General features: G+C 51.1%; 2 protein-coding genes and 1 pseudogene across 5 annotated transcripts in view; 2 read left to right on the top strand and 1 right to left on the bottom strand.

Moving 5' to 3' along the window:
* Window positions 1-5,412: 5,412 nt before the first annotated feature.
* Window positions 5,413-7,069, bottom strand: LOC309855210 (L-lactate dehydrogenase A chain-like). 2 transcript variants are annotated; one of them, XM_082715295.1, is made up of 2 exons: window positions 6,286-7,069; window positions 5,413-6,016 (listed from the first exon to the last, which is right to left on the bottom strand). In XM_082715295.1, exons 1-2 carry the CDS (start codon window positions 6,970-6,972, stop codon window positions 5,861-5,863), a joined length of 843 nt encoding a protein of 280 aa, XP_082571421.1. In that variant the 5' UTR covers window positions 6,973-7,069; the 3' UTR covers window positions 5,413-5,860. The 2 variants fall into 2 exon arrangements, with proteins under 2 accessions (XP_082571421.1, XP_082571420.1); XM_082715294.1 differs by having other exon boundaries at window positions 5,413-7,069.
* A 620-nt stretch (window positions 7,070-7,689) lies between these two features.
* Window positions 7,690-8,271, top strand: LOC309855229 (ATP synthase subunit d, mitochondrial pseudogene; annotated as a pseudogene). The gene has a single exon. The product of its transcript is annotated as an ATP synthase subunit d, mitochondrial pseudogene (transcript).
* Window positions 8,272-11,608: 3,337 nt separating this feature from the next.
* TSPAN15 (tetraspanin 15) overlaps window positions 11,609-18,009 on the top strand; it is a 49,245-nt gene continuing 42,844 nt past the window's right edge. For both annotated transcript variants that reach the window (XM_082715316.1, XM_082715317.1), the window contains exon 1: window positions 11,609-11,854. In XM_082715316.1, the coding sequence (XP_082571442.1) occupies window positions 11,759-11,854 (96 nt within the window). In that variant the 5' untranslated portion in view covers window positions 11,609-11,758. The remainder of the gene's footprint in view (window positions 11,855-18,009) is intronic.

Raw genomic sequence — 18,009 nt, forward strand, 5'->3', positions numbered from 1 at the left:
CACTTCTGTGTCCCCCGGATCCCATTCTTGGCACCCTCAGACTGCCCCAAGAGTGGGGTTCCTTGGAGGCTCCCCACCCCTAGCAGCACCCAGGCTTCTGGGAGCCACTGCCCCGCCCTCTCGGCTGACAGGTGGAGCTACTATGTGGCCGCGCTGCCTCGGCACCCGGCCACTCCCCGTGACTCATGCAGGCTTGGCCCAACACCCCATCAGCCAGTGTTCCCAGGCCGCCTTCCCAGAATGCTTGGCTGAACCCCAACAGGGCCAACCCCTGCTGGCAGCCAGCTTGAAGCCCCTTCCCCTGTCCCAGCACAGGGAGACCAGCCTGGAGTCGTCTGAGCTCGAAGGGCCCTCGCTGTGGGGAGGAGAGGGTGGGAATGGCATTTTCTCAGCCTGTCAGCCCTCCACATGGCCCGCTTCAAAGAAGCTATTACTTAATTGGAAAATGTGCAGAGGAGAAAAACAGGAAATTTATAGAGCCACAAATGGCTAATCAACATATAAAAATACACTCAACCTTACTAATTACCAGGGAAATGCAAATTAAAATAAGAGAACATTTGTCTTTTTTAAAGGACATTTTAAGAGCCCACATGTAGGCAAGAGCCCAAGGCATGAACTACGCGGCCGTGAGCTGGGCGCTAACCCTCTTGCAGCTGAATTTCTGTCTGTTCACAAAAGGATTGGACACAGTGATGCCCCGAGAGCCTCCCAGCTCTGGCACTTCCAGAACCTCGGTTCTGCTTTGTTGCTAATCACCCTCCCCCAACGGGGAATATATTTCCCTGGGGAAAATGTCCTAACCTCTCTCTTTTCTCACTCGTAATAGGGCATACGAGGAGGGTCCCCGGGAGGGTAACTCACATTTCCAGGTCTTCGTTCTGAGTTGGCTCATGCATGGCTGGGTTGGCATGGGACCTACCCCATAGTCTGACTCTGAATCAAATATTTCCTACCCCCTGGGCCACTTCTGGGCCCCCAGCTCACCGTCCACATGCCCCAGACGTCTACGCTCCCACCCCAGGGCCCCCTTGAAGGAGTTCCTTCCACTGGTCCCACAGGTCTTCCCTCCTGTGCCTATGCTGGCTCTTCCCACTCTGAACTCCTATGAGGTGCTGGGAAGGCTGGAAAGAAGTAGGGGGACCAGCTTGTTCTGCTTTTGCACAGGACTTTTCTGGTGTTAGCACCTACATTCCGTAGCCCAGGAAACCGCTCCGTTCTAGGCGAATGGTTATGGCTTCTACGGACTGTCCTGGTTTTCCGACTGAACCCACCACAGGCCCTGAAACCCCCCTCAGGATGGTTGATGATCCCAGAAAGAAGGGACAGAGAAAGGAAACAGATCTTGCCAGGGCATTCGGTTTCCCCACTGAGGGGTCCAGAAGGTGAGAGATCAGGAAGGAAGGAAGCCCTCTCACCGTCAGCGTCCCGGGCTGGACCAGGGGGAGGATCCTCTCCCAGGTTCCCAGGGAGCCAAATGGGAGGGCCAGGGCCTGGCTGCAGGTGCGCGACTGGAGCAAAGGCTCACGCGGGCCATCCGTTGGGGCCGCCGGGCGAGCTGCGCGCGGTGAGCCTCACACCATCTTCAGGGACATGTAACCTGTCACTTGTAGAGGAATGACGTCCCAAAGGCCATGCAGACATGCCTGGGGCCCTGGCTGGGAAGCCAAGCTGTATAGGAAAAGAATGGACCCTTGCTGGTCTCGCAATTCAGGAGAAGCCCTTCTACTCTCTTCTTAAAACTGAGGCCCCTTCTCATAAGAGTGAGACCTCAAGCTGCACCTTGAGGGGCGGTACATACTGCGGAAAATCTATGATCATATTAAACTTACCTTTGGGTATCTTGCTTCCTCCACCTGCCCCCCACACTCCCACCTCCCCTTGCAAATCCTGTCACGAGACAGGCCTTCTGGTTCACACAGGCCCTCCCCACCTGAAGCCCAGCACCCCAACAACGAATGCTCCCCTGGGCTGCCCTTCAATCGGGCATCCATCCATACGTGTGCGGTCAGAGCCTGTTCCCATGCCAGAAGGTTCCTGGGATGCCAGCAGGTACTGACCATTCCCTGCAGGACCCACCCACTTGCCAGGTCCGGGATCTTCCAGCTTGGTTTTCTGGGTTCGGGCTGGGGCCACGCCCCTTAGGACTCCAGAAATGCCCCTTCCGGAGGCCGACAGCCCTTCCTCCATAGGCCCTGCCCTCCTGGGACACCACTGCTCTCTTCCCCCTCCCGTCATGGGGAACAGGGCAAAAAGCAAGCTGGGAAAGCTGCATTGAAGACCCTGACCCAGGCCCTACCCCCACCCCTACCCCCAAACAGACAGAGCCTCAGAGTCCCAGGAGGAGCCGGTGCCACCACACTTAAGCCTTTCCACATCACTTCCAAAGTGTGCACAGGCCTCTCTGAATGCGCCATCGTTCAGTCAGAGTTCCCTATGACCTAGCCTAACCGACTAACATCTCTCCCCCAGCCCCCTCCTTCTCGTGTACCCTCCCACAGCTGCCCCCGAGGATGTCAGCTGCAGCTGGCTGGTCAGGAGCAGCCCTGCAGTGGGGAGACAACAGGGGACAGCAGGAAGGAGGGCCTGGGCTGACCTCTGTGGGAGGAAACGTTTGCATAACTGGTCCAGGATCCTGTCTCTAGAAGGAAGGGTGGGGAGTGGCAGAGCACAGTGGGCCTTTGGGACTGGAGGGGGCCTTGAGGACAGGTGGTTTGGTCTCCTCTGCCCAGCAGAAGGTTTCTGAGTCCCCTGCGGCTTTTGAAGGCCTTGGAAGCAGTCTGGGAGTGCTGCTGGAAGAAGGTGTCCAGCAGCCAAGGGTAGGAGAGAGGCTGTGGGATGTGAAGGAGTGGGGGGTCTGGGGGGCAGTCAGCCTTCCTGGGGGACAGAAGGAGGCAGGGGATATTAAAAAGAAAATGGGAAAACGGCTGGAATGGCCCAAGCCCCTCTGAGCATGAGCATCTGGCTTTCATAGGAGGCTCTTGTCTGGAATTCACCTGGTCCCCAAGGCCATCAAGTACATGCCCCTCACCCCATGCAGGGCCCTAAGAGGTCTGATCACAAACAGAGCTGGTTGTCTGACAATCACAGCAAAGAGAGTTGTAGAATTTCGCAAGGTCAAGCACAAAACCATCTGTTTCTGATTTTCCTCTTAACTTTGAGGAGGTCACTTCCGACTTTGAAAGGATTAGGAACCAATCCCACAGGATAGCATTTCCCAAAGTATATTCTGAAGGATCCTGGTTCTCCGAGATGTTACAGCTGGTGTCAGGGGAAACTGAGTCATGCAATCAGGAACAGCTGAGAAAGGCTGCATACCCCTCTCAGCCTCCTCTGTTCCCACGGTAAAGGGTCTGATGTCTGCAGCATCCCAGACTTCCTTGTTAGATCCTTCTTTACAAAGCGCTTGAAATCTCATGGAACTTCTATTTTGCAGAAACCTACACTAACTCAATTTTCCACTCGAACCAGTATCGAACTGTCAGTATCTGAGCTGAGTGTATTGTTCCCAGTTGTTTTTCAAGCCACCCAGTGAACTCATTTTACCCTAGCATAGCTGGGGGATAATTTCATTAACATAGAAGGCGCCCTGATTGCTGAGTCAAAAAACACTTGAAATTCCTCATGGAGAAAAGCCAGTTTGCTTCTCTGAACTTCTGTAGCCTCCTTTGTAAAGTGGGATCTATCAGATCAAGTCCCACGGATTTTGAGGACTTTAGCTCTGAGTACGTGAAAGCCCACAGCTCAGCGCCTGAGGCGAAACAAATAATTGATAGAGATTAAGTGGAGACACCAGACTTCAAATGGGACAGAGAAGTGGCCTAAAGTCCGAGCCAGCGGGTGGTACCGAAAACAGTCAAGGAAAACCCAAGGACAACTGAGTCCCTCTTGAGAATAAACATATAGACTGGAAAGTACAGTACTTTGGGACAAGAATGGAAGGAAGAGAGAGAAAGAAAGAGATGCGTATTTGTGTTTGTGTGTGTTTTTTTAAATTCATTTATTTTTTTGAGAGAGAGACAGAGAGAGCATGAGAGGTGAGAAGGTCAGAGGGAGAAGCAGACTCCCCGTGGAGCTGGGAGCCTGATGTGGGACTCGATCCTGGGATTCCGGGATCGTGACCTGAGCTGAAGGCAGTTGCTTAACCAACTGAGCCACCCAGGCACCCCTGAATTTGTGCTTTTAAGAATTTTTGACTCAGGGCAGCCTGGGTGGCTCATTCGGTTAAGGGGGTCCACGCAGGTCATGATCTCAGGAGGTCCTGGGGTGGAGCCCTGCTGAGGGCTCAGTGGGGAGTTTGCTTCTCCCTCTCCCTCTGACCCTCCCCGCACTCATGCTTATGCTCTCTCTATATATATTTATTTATATACATTTTTAAAGATTTTATTTATTCATTTGACAGACAGAGATCACAGGTAGGCAGAGAGGCAGGCAGAGAGAGAGGAGGAAGCAGGCTCCCCTGCTGAGCAGAGAGCCCGATGTGGGGCTCGATCCCAGGACCCTGAGATCATGACCTGAGCTGAAGGCAGAGGTTTTAACCCACTGAGCCACCCAGGTGCCCCTCTATTTATTTATTTATTTTTTTAAAAGATTTTATTTATTTGTTTGACAGAGAGAAAGCAGGAGAGCACAGGCGGGGGAGCAGCAAAGGGAGAGGGAGAAGCAGGTCCCCCGCAGAGCAGAGAGCCCACTTGCTTGTCCCTTGTGTCCCCACAACTCTGTCCCCAATAGAAGACAGCAGGTTGTCTTGCTTACGGACGAACTGGGGCAGGGCCTGATTCACGGGAGAAGCTCAGTCTACATTTGCTCACCAATTTGCGCATGAGGACAATCGCTAGGTTGTTAGAGCTAGAGGAGAAAGTGTTGAACCTCACGGTTTCCCAGATGGGGAACCAGAGGCACAGTCATTTGCCCAGCGGCAGGAAGGCAAACTTCTGCAAGCCAAGTCGGTCCCGCATGGCCTTGGGTTCTTTCTCATAAGCAGCAGTGGCCGCTAAGAGTGGCAGCTAGTTATCTCCTCCCACAATCGGCCTGCCAGGTTATCATGAAGACAGATCTCAGAACAAATTGTGACATCCATAAATATATCTGTAAAACAAACATTTATTGGCAAGTAGCCACAAAACTGGCTCCAACAATCTGTTCTGTAAAGTCAGGGAAGGCCCGGCTCTCTGCTTTTAGGCGCTCTACCGCCTTGACCGAAGGGTCTACCCAAGGAAGCCGCAACCTTCTAGAGACTGCTGCCCACATCAGGCAACCAGGTACCTTGGAACATGGGATCTTCAAGAATTTAGACCCACCCATCATCTTCAAGTGAAATTCTTTTCCTCTGAACAAGAAACGGGTGTGTGTGTCTCATTTTAGATAATCTGCATATCTTGAATACTACTGATTTCACCCAAGGAGAGTGCATTTCTTTTTTTTTTTTTTTTTTTTTTTTACTGTTCAAATTTTATTTGGTATTTTAGTTGGTACAACAACACTTAGTTGGTTGTATGGTCTTTTTACATTATATGGCAATGTACACTATATTCTGACAAACATGGTACACGAAGTAAGATCCTTTCGAACAGTTACGCACGATACATGCAATAATGAATTTATACGTTGGAGCCCAGGATGTGACTGACTGGAAAAGATGGACTAGGCATGTTGGGTGAAGGAACCTGAAGTCCTAGAACACACAGGAAATACTCATCTGGTTTGAAGAGCACCTGCTGCATATGCAATATTGGCAGTGGTGCCTCTGAGATGAACCCATTTAGGACTATAAAGGCAGGTATCATCCAGCATCAGGGTATAGCTGCAGGGTTTACTGAACCATTCGTATTTAGAAATTTAGGAAACTGATGTTTTTTCTTTATGCCATTTTGATATTATTTAAGTAACAGATCAGATAATAAGGACAATGTACACAACCTCCAACTAAAACCCTGTCGTAGTCTAGACAGGGAAGTGGTACATTAGAAAACTTTAAAACTGCAGCTCCTTTTGGATCCCCCAGAGTGTATCTGCACTCTTCTTCAAACGGGCCTCTTCCTCAGTAGTTAGAGTCACCTTCACAACATCTGAAATTCCATTCTGTCCCAAGATGCAAGGAACACTAAGGAAGACATCATCTTTAATTCCATAAAGACCCTTAATCATGGTGGAAATTGGATGCACCCGCCTAAGATTCTTCATTATACTTTCTGCCAAATCTGCCACAGACAGTCCAATGGCCCAGGAAGTGTAGCCTTTCAGTTTGATCACCTCATAGGCACTGTCAACCACCTGTTTGTGAACCTCTTTCCACTGTTCCTTATCTGCATCAGTGCCTAAGTCAGGGTGCAGATTCTTCAGAGACACACCAGCAATGTTTACTCCACTCCATACAGGCACACTGGAGTCTCCATGCTCCCTGAGGATCCACGCATGACAGCTTAACGGGTGAACTCCCAACCTTTCCCCCATTAGGTAACGGAACCGGGCTGAATCCAGATTGCAACCACTTCCAATAACACGGTTTTTGGGAAAGCCACTTATCTTCCAAGCCACATAGGTCAAGATATCCACTGGATTGGAAACAACAAGCAACTTGCAGTTTGGGCTGTATTTGACAACATTAGGAATGATGAACTTAAAGATGTTCACGTTACGCTGGACCAAATTAAGACGGCTTTCTCCCTCTTGCTGACGTGCCCCAGCTGTGATAATAACCAACTTGGAGTTTGCGGTCACATTATAGTCTTTGCCAGAGACAATTTTTGGTGTTCTAAGGAAAAGGCTTCCATGCTGGAGATCCATCATTTCTCCCTTCGGTTTGTCTTCCATGACATCCACAAGAGCAAGTTCATCTGCCAAGTCCTTCATTAAGATACTGATGGCACAAGCCATGCCAACAGCACCAACCCCAACAACTGTAATCTTATTTTGGGGGACATGTTCTTCCTTAAGAAGATTCTGTATCAGCTGGTCTTTGAGAGTTGCCATTTTGGACTTAGAACCAAAAGGAATCGGGAGTGCACGTCGGGAGGGCGAGCGTCAGCGGCGCGCGAGACTGAATCCGGACTTGGTGGCAGCGGCTCCGACACCGGAGAGTGCATTTCTAATGCCTATTATGCTGGGGCACCCGGGTGGTTCAGTCGGTTAAGCATCTGCATATCATAAGCATATGATACCAGGGTCCTGGGATTGAGCCCTGCATCAGGCTCTCTGCTCTGTGGAAAGCTTGCTTCTCCCTCTCCCTCTGCTGTTCCCCCTGCTTGTGCACTCTCCTTCTCTCTGCAAATTAATAAATAAAATGCTTAAAAAAATACTTGTTATGCTAATGATGAGACATGAATTTCGTGGATGCATTCTGTCATTATGGGTAGGGTTCCCTGGGGTAATCAGTAAAGCTGTAGGGGTGGACAGAGAGAGGGAGGGGTGCAGAGGTGGGGGGAGCGATTATGTCTCTTAATGCCCAGGGACCACAGGTGGAAGTATTCCCACTCTGGAGACCAGCAGCAGGAGCCCTCCCATCCACTCCCCACCAACGGAGAGGCAGTCATTAAACCTTCACCAGCACACCACGGCTAGCCTGGTGACCTCTGGAGTGTGGCCTATCTGACGAAATGACCCACTCTCCTGCATGATTACTTCTGGATGGGTGAGACTCTGTCCTGGCTGCCTTTAGAAATTATTTGGGACCGTGGGCAGCTGGGGTCGGTGAAGGATCTCAAGATGGCTGGGCGAAAACTTGCTCTAAAAATCATTGACTGGGTAGCTTTTGGGGAGATCATACCCTGAAACCAGAAGGCCATTGCTAACTCCCTGAAATCTTGGAATGAGACACTTACCTCCAAGTTGGCTACTCTCCCTGAGAAACCCCCTGCTATCGACTGGGCTTACTACAAGGCCAATGTGGCGAAGGCTGGCTTGGTAGATGACTTTGAGAAGAAGTTCAATGCCCTGAAGATTCCTGTACCAGAGGATAAATACACTGTTCAGGTGGACGCTGAAGAAAAAGAAGATGTGAAAAGTTGTGCTGAGTTTTTGTCTCTCTCAAAGGCCAGGATTGTGGAATACGAAAAACAGCTGGAGAAGCTAAGGAACATAATTCCGTTTGATCAGATGACCATTGAGGACCTGAATGAAGCCTTCCCAGACAAGAAGAAGTATCCCTATTGGCCTCACAAGCCAATCGAAAACTTATAAACTTGAGGTGGGGAAAGAGCTCTGGCCCTCGTATTATAAACGCTGGACATTAAAAATAATGGATATGGTAAAAAAAAAAAAAAAAAAAAGAAATTATTTGGGACCTTTAAGATAATACTGATCCCTAAGTCCCTGTTGGTGGTGAGTCTGATTTCGCTGAGGTAGGGTGGGGTCTGGGTATCAGCGTCCATTTACTTTTCATTTTATTTTATCCGTTTTTATTTTGTTTTTAAGATTTTATTTTTTTGGCAGACAGAGATCACAAGTAGGCAGAGGCAGGCAGAGAGAAAGGGGAGGGAAGTGGGGACGTCGAGCAGAGAGCCCAGTGCAGGGCTTGATCCCAGGACCCTGGGATCATGACCTGAGCTGAAGCCAGAGGCTTAACCCACTGAGCCACCCAGGCACCCGTTTTTGTTTTTGTTTTTAAAGATTTTACTTATTTATTTATTTGAGAGGGAGAGAAAGTGTAAGCAAACCAGGGGAGGGGGAGGGGCAAGCAGACTCTGTGCTGAATGTAGAGCCTGATGTGGGGTTCCGTCTCTATATCACAACCTGAGCAGAAACCAAGAGGCAGATGCTCAGCTGACTGAGCCACCCAGGCACCCCTTGGCATGCGTTTAAAACTCACTAGGTGGTTGTAAACGGCAACCAGGGTCGCACTCAGACCTGTAGACACACTATCTATACCGCACATTCTAACAGTTTCTCTGAAAATTCATGGCAAAACCAGGATTGGTCCTAGGCGGCTAACCCCCAGCCCAGAGCTCCTGGCAAAAAGAAGGAAAAGTTACAAATAAGGGGTCACTTCTTCTGAGGTCTCAGTGTTTGCAGATGTGACTGGGGGCAGCTCACAGTACTTGGCGTCAGGTTAGGGGTGGGGGTGGGCAACAAAGGTGCCCAGGAGCCCAGGAATGGTGTGCTCATCCCAAAGAAATCCAGGCTCCCTGCATGGCTGTCCCAGCCTCTTCTTGGGGCACTACTTACAGGGGCTCAGGGAGAGCCCAGAGGGGCTGCTTCAGTTGGCTTGTCACCAGGGAAAACTTGAAATAGAAGAGGAAGTGCAGCTAGCTAGATGCCAAAACAAAGGCCAACGCAACTGGAAAGAAAACCTCCTTGGCTAGGCTCTCCGCCAGGGAGAGGGAGATGGACGGCCCCCGGGGGAGCGGAGGAATGAGACCAGTACCTCAAAGAGAGGGTGTAAGGTGAGCTCTGCAGGGCTGGGGAGGGAAGCTAGTCCCCCAAAGAAGGGTAAAGACTTGGTGTCCTCCTCATCAAAGGACAACTTTTAACACATTAGTAGGATGTCTTTGTGGCCCTTGGCTACCCTTTTCAGTGTGCTGTAGCGGTCCCTGGTTCTGCGTCCCTGCCCAACACAAACACCTGTGCAGGATGCGCTCCATTTGTACCCGGAGACTGAATTCCGTTTACTTCTCTGGGCAAGGCATTGCCTTCCAGCGGCAGGGGCCAAGGGCAGGCTGCCCCAAGATGGGCCACTTTGGCAAGAAGGTTATTTTGAACTGAGAACCATCAAAGCCCAGCATATTCAGGAAAAGCTCTTTACCTCCCCCCTCACTCGCCTGAAAAAAATTTAGATGGAGAATCTGCTCCAGGAAGACACAGATAATCACATTATGATACAAAGTAGGCAAGGTAGGGGCGCCTGGGTGGCTCAGTCGGTTGAGCCCCCCGACTCTTGATTTCAGCTTGGGTCATGATCTCAGGGTTGTGAGATTGAGTCCCCCACCAGGCTCCACGATGGGCATGAAACCTGCTTAAGATTTACTCTTCTCTTCTCCCTCTGTCTCTTCCCCTCTCTCTAAATAATAATAATAATAATAATGATGATAAAATTAGGTATGGTAAAAAGGGAGGAACCTAGCAAGGCCTGTTTGAGCCAAGTCCTCTATGTTGCATCTTTCCCACGGTGGGGACCCAGCAAATATCTGTTTATTAAACATTTACTCTCTCTCATCTTCCTGTGAATTGCATTTCTTCTTTGAAGTCCCAGAACCCTAACCTTTTCTCCTTAGTTCAGAATGACACATGTACCTCATTTTGCCTGTCTTTGGGATTTTCACATCTATCTGGAGTCCTCATATGTCCTCATATGATTTCCTCCTGTAAATCTGTCTCATGTCACTTTGATTCTTAGTCTGGGTAGAAGGACCTTGAAGGGGACAGGACATTCTTGCTCTCCAACACTCCATATCCCAACTTTACTTTCTTCTAGGGCAGAGCCCTGGGGGCTGGAGTGGGCCTGGTCTGTCTGGAGATCTGTCTCACTCTGGGAGTGTGTGTATATGGGAGGCTTGGCAGTCCAGGGCAGGGGACTTAGACCCGAGTGCCATTCCTGCAGTCACCACCAGGGACCCCAATGCTCCCAGCATTGCCTTGATCTGGACCTCTGGGCCACACATTTATTTATTTATTTATTTACTTTCTTAAGGATTTCATTTATTTATTTGACACAGAGAGAGAGAGAGATCACAAGTAGGCAGAGAGGCAGGCAGAGAGAGAGGAGCCGGAGGCAGGCTCCCTGCTGAGTAGAGAGCCCGATATGGGGCTCGATCCCAGGACCCTGAGATCATGACCTGAGCCACAAGGCAGAGGCTTTAATCCACTGAGCCACCCAGGCGCCCCATGGGGCACACATTTAATAACTGAATGCCGCAAACGATTGCCGGACTCCCAAGCCCCAGGATGAGCTCAGCCTGAAACAGTTGGGCCAGTGGAAGACAGCCTCTGACCCCAGGCAGAGGAAATGCTCGGAGAGGAGAAGCTGGGTCAGACCTGGGCTGAGAGTGTGCAGCAAGGGCCAGGGCCACCGACCTGGCCTGAGGATGTGTGGTCGGAGGGCTTCCCAGAGGAGGAGGCCCTGGGGGGTGGGTGGGCAGGGTTGGGATCTCCACCGGCCTCAGAGAAGGGGGTTCCCGGAGACTTGGAAAAAGGCTAGTTGGGGAAATTCGCGGCCCCAGCTCCAAGGGGACCCCTTAGCCCCATCCTGGTTTGTCACACCTTCCTAACGAAAGTGGGTCCTCCACCCCCTCAGGCTGAGCAGCTCCACCTTTATTCCGTTCCCGGCTCGCACATTCATTTGCACACTTTTTAGCCCCTTAGCGGTTGTTAATTCCTGACCCCTTCCCACAGTCTTCCCTCTTGCCAACAATGGAAAGCACGCATTTCTACGTACCCCCGATTAGGTGGGCCGGCTTTCTCCCCCGCGCGCCTTAGTGCATACTATCCCACGCCCCGCTCCGCGCCCGAAGCACAGGCGTCTCCACAGCGGCAAAGGACTTCGTTTGCATAACCCTCGCCCCCTCCCCTCCCTACGCCTACAGCGGGTCCCGGACCACGGCTCCGCCCCCTGCCCGCCCTCTTCCAGAGGCTGGGCCGCGGCCTCGCGTCCATTGGCCGCTGGGCGGACTGGTCCGGGCCAGGGCTGTGATTGCCGCCAGCCCATGTCAGTCCCGGAGCGCGCGCGGGTGGCGGGGCGCGCGGCCGGGCTGGCAGCCGCAGGTGGGGCTGTTGTAGGCGAGGGACCTAGCCCGGGAGCCCCGGAGCCCCGCGGAGAGTGCCCAGGATGCCCCGCGGGGACTCCGAGCAGGTGCGCTACTGCGCGCGCCTCTCCTACCTCTGGCTCAAGTTCTCGCTGGTCGTCTACTCCACGGTGTTCTGGGTGAGTGACCGAGGGAGACCCTGAGATGGGGGGTGGGGGGGGTGTGGTGCCGACACTCCCTGGACCGCCCCCACGCCGTACCCGGGTAGGGTCTAGACTTGGCTGCTCCAAGGAGGGCGTGGGGAGTGCACGCCTGGTTCCTCGTCCCACTCTCCCTGGGAAGCAGGAAATTCTGGCGCCCAGGCTCAGCCTGAATTTCAGCAGCAGATGGGTCCGGAGCGTTGACTACGCGCTGACAACCACACAGGAGCGCTCCGTGGCTCACCTGTGTGCACCTGCCCAGAGCGTTGGTTTTCCGCGTCTTGTGCGTATTGGCTGGTGCGCTAGGCCGTGGTTACCGTGTGGAGCGCGCCCGCCTGCCCACCCGCCCCGCGGGGTGTTACGGGTGTTATGGAGTTTGCCTCCGCGTCAGCTTGTGGGGAAGAAGTGGTTTGGCTTTGTCCGTCCGGATTGGGCGGGGAAACCTGGACTCCCACTAGCTACTTGCAGACGTCCCGGAGCGAGATGCTTCCCTACCATGCCTCGGTTTCGTCCACGGTGGAAGGAGGATGGGCGTACCTTGTTCGCGGAGTAGCTGGGAGGGTTCCACCAGGTCATGTATGGGGAGGTCTCCAGCAGCTCCTGGATATCCGGTAACTTCCGCAGCCGCTGAGCCTTACCTCTTCTTGTGTATTGCTGGGCTGCAGGGTGTTGGTGGTTGGCCATGAACTAGGCTTCGAATCCTGCCGCTACCACTTTCTAGCTGAGTGATCTTGAGGAAGTTATTTAAACTCTCTAGGCCATAGTTTCTTCATTTGCAAATAGAAACAGTAATTATATTCAACTTTAAGGATGGGTGTGGAGATTGAATGAAGTAGGCCAAGTACTGTGCTCAGCACCGGGCGGGACCAGTGAGGAGCTTAAGTGTGAGCCATTATTGTTGTTATTATTGTTATTATTATTATTATTATTATTGACTGGAAAGCTGAGCCCTCCTGGTAAGCTGTCACGGGACAGTGATTCCTTTCAGAAGATTTCAGACTAGGCTGGACCTGCACCTAGAAATGAGAACATATTTCTATGGGTCAGCTCCAGACTTGCCACTCTAGAATCGTCTCCTGCCCCCACGAGCCACAGGGCAGGCTTGTCCGGGGTCTGGAGGGGAGATCTCTGGCTCTCATTCCTCCTGAGACATATGCACACTGTATTCTCTTCAGACCATGGCTGGATCTATTCTGTTAGCAGGAATAGCTAGATCTGTCTGATAACAGCTTTCACTTTCCATTTGACCCCTCTATGGATACAGCCTTGCCTGGTGCGCAAGGGATCCAGATTCTAGTCTTGTTCTGTTTTTGACTCACTGGGAGATTTTAGGCAAGTCACTTCCTAGTTTGGGACCTCAGGGCTGTTAAGTGACTTGCCAGTCTAGAGAAGTATGCTAAGCTCCCCAGGTGATTCTAGTTTGTAATCAGGATTATCAACTGCGGGCCTGATGGTCTCCCAGGCCCCTTGGTTCTGATTCTGGGATTCTTTGCCTGCCCCTTGAAGATAAGGGAAAACCGGGAGTCAGAAGGCAGGGGCTGTGTTTCTGGCTTCACCCCTTCTCTCCATGTGTACTCCGTGACCGATCTCTTAATCCCCTTGCATCTCCATTTTCCCATCTATAGAATGGGTAACTGGTACCCTGCCCCACACCTCACCAGACTGTTTTTAGTGTTAGTGATACGGGAAGATAGTGACATGTGGATGAGACTAGTGCCGTACAAAAGGGAGTCCTACAGTTACAGTTGAACTTGATTGTCAAGATCTTGTTCTGTCACTGTCCCCCGTGGCCTGGAGGGGACAACTCACTAGCCCTTGCTTTGCTTCTCTTGGGGCCGGGTGGGACTCAGAACTTGGAATCTTTCCTCTCCAGCCAACTGAGCTTGCCTTACCAAATCCTGGACTTCCCATCCCTGGAAATATTTCTGCTTAAAACCTCCCTACCCATGCCAAGAACTCAGCCACCTGCCAACCCTGCGAGGGCAGCTCTAGGGGCCAGATTTTCACTGCAGGGTAGAGGCCCAGTGTGAGGAAGTAATGGTTTCCTAGACTGGCCTTCCTCCTGATTGGAAACCCCTTATTGGAAGGCCCATTTTCTCTGGTACCATCCCTTGGGGTGAGGAATGGGGCTGAGGGTTACTTGCTTTATAAGCCCAAAGTACTAACACCTTCATCTCAGACTCAGGTTTGGACGGGTTCTAAGTTTTAGCATACCTTCATACCTTTTGTAAGACTTCCTGCTTTCAGTCTTATCAAATAGGAAATGCAAGGATTTTAAAGTCCCAAAGAGTCAACATCAGTGACAAGACCCGTCTGCTCCTCTCCCTTGGCCTGCCCTGCCCAGAGGGAACATCTCTGTTCAGTTTCTTATCATTTATTTCGAAGATAGCCTCCTAGCCGTAGGGTGCCCTAGGCGCAGACACGTGCACACATTATATAAACTCCCCCTCCCCTTAGAGAGGAGCACAAGATACACAGCTCTGCCCTTACCTTTTGACTTAACATTTAAGTCCATGTGAATTTCAGAGCTCTGGCAGTGGCCGCCTCCTTCTGTCCAATGGCTACACAGAGCTCACTGTTGGTGCCTAAAGTCATTCAATCAGCCCCCCGCCGGGGAAACAACTCCAATCTCTGGTGACTTCAAACAGCAGTGCAGCAAAGAGGTTTGAATGTGTTATTTTGCACATGTGTGTGTATATCTGCAGGGTACTTTCTTGAAGGAGAACTAGTGGGTTTAAAGGATACACGAATGTACAATATACACACAGAAATGCACTTGTCATAAGCATATGCAGCCTGACGGATTTTTACAAAGTGAACAGACGTGTATAATCAGCCCCCAGATTAACTACTAGAATGGAGCAGAAGCCAGAAGCCCCCTACCCCTTGTGCCCACTTCCGGTCACCCCCCCCCCCCACCGGCAGTGATCACAGTCAGAATGTCTACTAGCATAGTATTGCTTTGCCTGGGTTTGTAGGCGCATTGAAAATTTTGATTTTTTAAAAAAATTGCCCTACATAGAGTTTATACAAATTATAGTTTTATTTGCTCCATTACTTTAAACTGACTCACTTTTTAATCTTAAATTATTTTTGAAAAGGATTTCTATCACCCCTGCCAACGGGAAACTGACATACAGCACTGACACGAGCGTTTAACTGTAACAGTAAATTGCGCAGGGAAAACAAAACGTTCTCAAATCCTGGCTGGATCCTGTGGGTGATGCAGGCTGTGGACCTGAGTTCTGTGTTCAAAAGGCAGGCTGGCAAATCTTTGCGAGGCTGGGAGACAGACGCGCACCAAACAGATGTGCTCCTGGCTGCAGTGGGGAGGATGGGAAGGGGCGTGAGCAATGGAAACTTCTCAGTCTATGAGCCAGTATAACCATGACCTTGAGCCTCTCACATGATCTCCTGTCCCACATCTGGGGTTCCTCTCGTTTTCAGAGTATCTCCTCAGGCCCTCCTCAGCCCCAGTTCCGAGCTCCTTCTGGTAAGTCCACAAGGAATGAGCTCACCCAGCGGCACCACAGCCTCCTCTTCCCATGGAGCGTGAATCATTCTGACACATGTGCCCTCAGCCCACTGGGGACACACCTCTAATTTTAGCACTGACCACAGGGTATCCTAGAGATCCGTTTACATGACTGTTTTTCCTTGCTGGACTTTGAGCTCCTGGAGGTCAGGGGCGTAGCTCGTTCATATCCTCTTCCAAGTGCTGCTCTTGGGGCCGGCCACAGGGTGAAGGCTTGGGGAAGGCTTGCTGCGCTGGGGTGGTCAAGTTCCAACCTGTATCTCGTGAGCAAGGAAGGATCTGAGGTGGGGGCCCTGGGATGAGGGCATGAGCTGGGTGTATGGCCAACCATGGGTGGCTTTGCTGAGGCCTTGAATTTGCAGAGCCTCCTGGGCTGATCACGGAAGGCACTGGCCCTCTAGAAAGCATCAGCCTGTTGCCTTGACAGTGGGGTAGGATTTCTAGTCGAGTACAAAAGAGTGTCAGGGGTGGGGGATGTTGACTAATCAGGAAGAAAAGGACTTGGGGTGGGGTAGGTGAGTGGAAAGGAAGTGGGCATGGGTAGGTGGGGGAGGTCATAAGTACCAGAGGCGGTGTTAACTCTTCCTGCCTTCTCCAAGGATGGACCCCGTTATTAGAGCATGCCCTGTGCTTTATGTTTTCCTATAATTTAATGCTTAAGAGTGTGGACCCTGTGATAGGCTGCCTGGGTTCAAATCCCAGCTCTGGTATTTTATCAGCTGAGTGACTCAGCCGCTAGCTTCCATGCGCCTCCATTGCCTCATCTGTAAAGTGGGTGATCTGGAGAGTCGCTGAGACCCCGAAATGGAGGAATATGCAGAACGAACTCACAGCAGTGCCTAGCCCAGTAGCATAAACACTACATCAGCTACTTAAGGATTAGCCAATCTTTTCCCACCCTCTTCTCTGTTTTTTTAAGAACTCAAGACCCATAGACTGAAAATTTGAAGGGTCCTTTAAAGTTCCCTCTCGAGAGATCTTCTCATTTTCCCGGAGGAAAACAGGCCTGGAAAGAGGAAGGGAGTTGCTCTAGACTCCATAGCAAGTTTGGGACGGACCAAGAGCAGGACCCACGCAGCCTGACCCGCTTGGGTGTCAGTAGTCTTCAGCAGCCCTCCCCCTGCCCCCATGGCCTTCTCCCTGCTGTGAGGGCCCGAGGTGTGGGTGGAGGCTAACATTTCTGGAAGGAGCCCTGCCCCTGGCCTCTTGGTTAAGCACTGGAAGAAGCCAGACCAAAAAAAAAAAAAAAAAAAAAAAGTAGATTCAGTTTCTAGCAGGAATTTCTAACTTTCAAAAAGAGCCTATTGTCTTGTGAAAATAATATGTGTGCTTAGTTAAAAAAAAAAACCTCTGGGTAATTCAGGTGAGTACATCGAAGACAGTGGATGTCACCTTTGTTCTGGCCCTGGGCGAGCACCCCTGTTACACGCTGATAAACACACATCTGGGACATCTCCTCATCCCTATAGGCACATACTTTATTTCCTGCATTTAAAAAATTATTATTGTGGGGCGCCTGGGTGGCTCAGTGGGTTAAGCCACTGCCTTCGGCTCAGGTCATGATCTCAGGGTCCTGGGATCGAGCCCCGCATCGGGCTCTCTGCTCGGCGGGGAGCCTGCTTCCTCCTCTCTCTCTCTGCCTGCCTCTCTGCCTACTTGTGATCTCTGTCAAATAAATAAATAAAATCTTTAAAAAAAAAAATAAAAAAGAAATAAAAAATTATTATTGTGCTTGAATCCTCAGGCAGGTCCATTTTCCTCTTGTTCTAGGCAAGCATTGCAAAAAGAAAACCGGGAAATTCAAGCAAAAAGTGACTTCCTCCTGGAGAAGCAGCCACTGGGCCTAACGGGCTGTCAGAGAGGATCTGGAAGCACTGGGACTAGGGTGCCTTCTCCCAGCCTACCGGAGGGGCCTTCCAAATCCAGAGAATCGAGAAGGCAGACTTGAAAGGTGCTTGGAGAACCTTCCAGTGCATTCATTTCACAAACGAGCAGACTAAGGTCTCAAGCAAGTTTCTTTGCCCTTAGATTAGGGTTCTGAGCCTGGGCCCTTCTCTTCTTGCAAGAGAGGCGTTGTTTGAAATTTTAAGAAGGGATTGGGACCTCCCTGTCTTTGGCTGTTTGTTCCCAGGACGCAGGAGTAACAACCTGTCCTTCTTACCCAGGCTGGTGCCTCACCTCTCTGGTGACTCACAGTGCCAGCCTGGGCTGGGGCTCAGAGTAAACCAGATAAGAGACTGATAATGACATTTCTGTACCTGCTGGCTCCATGTACAGGGGGAAGGAGGTCTTCTGGGTCAGTCCAGAACACACGAGATTGAGATTAATCTCTTGCCTAGAGAGAACCTGTGGTTGTGAGAAGGTTTGAATTGCATCTTAATGGAAGGCGGGGAGTCCAGCCCTGACCTGCTGTGCCCTCCGGGGTGGAGGTGGTTCTTCACTCATTCAGTCCACAAATAGTCATTTGATGCCTAGTGTGTAGGCCAGGCGCTGTGATGTTTCCTGGGAAAGAGCTATGAACAAGACAGACTTAGTCTGGACCTTAGAAGACAGACACACCAGTAAGGAAATGTAACTTGTGGTCGGTGCTAAAGGCGAA

The sequence above is a fragment of the Mustela nivalis genome (assembly GCF_964662115.1).
Source record: "Mustela nivalis genome assembly, chromosome: 2".
Taxonomy (NCBI): Eukaryota; Metazoa; Chordata; class Mammalia; order Carnivora; family Mustelidae; genus Mustela; species Mustela nivalis.

Excerpts from the sequence above, each read along its gene's own strand:
- LOC309855210 (XM_082715294.1), bottom strand. The coding sequence starts at position 6,972 with ATGGCAACTCTCAAAGACCAGCTGATACAGAATCTTCTTAAGGAAGAA.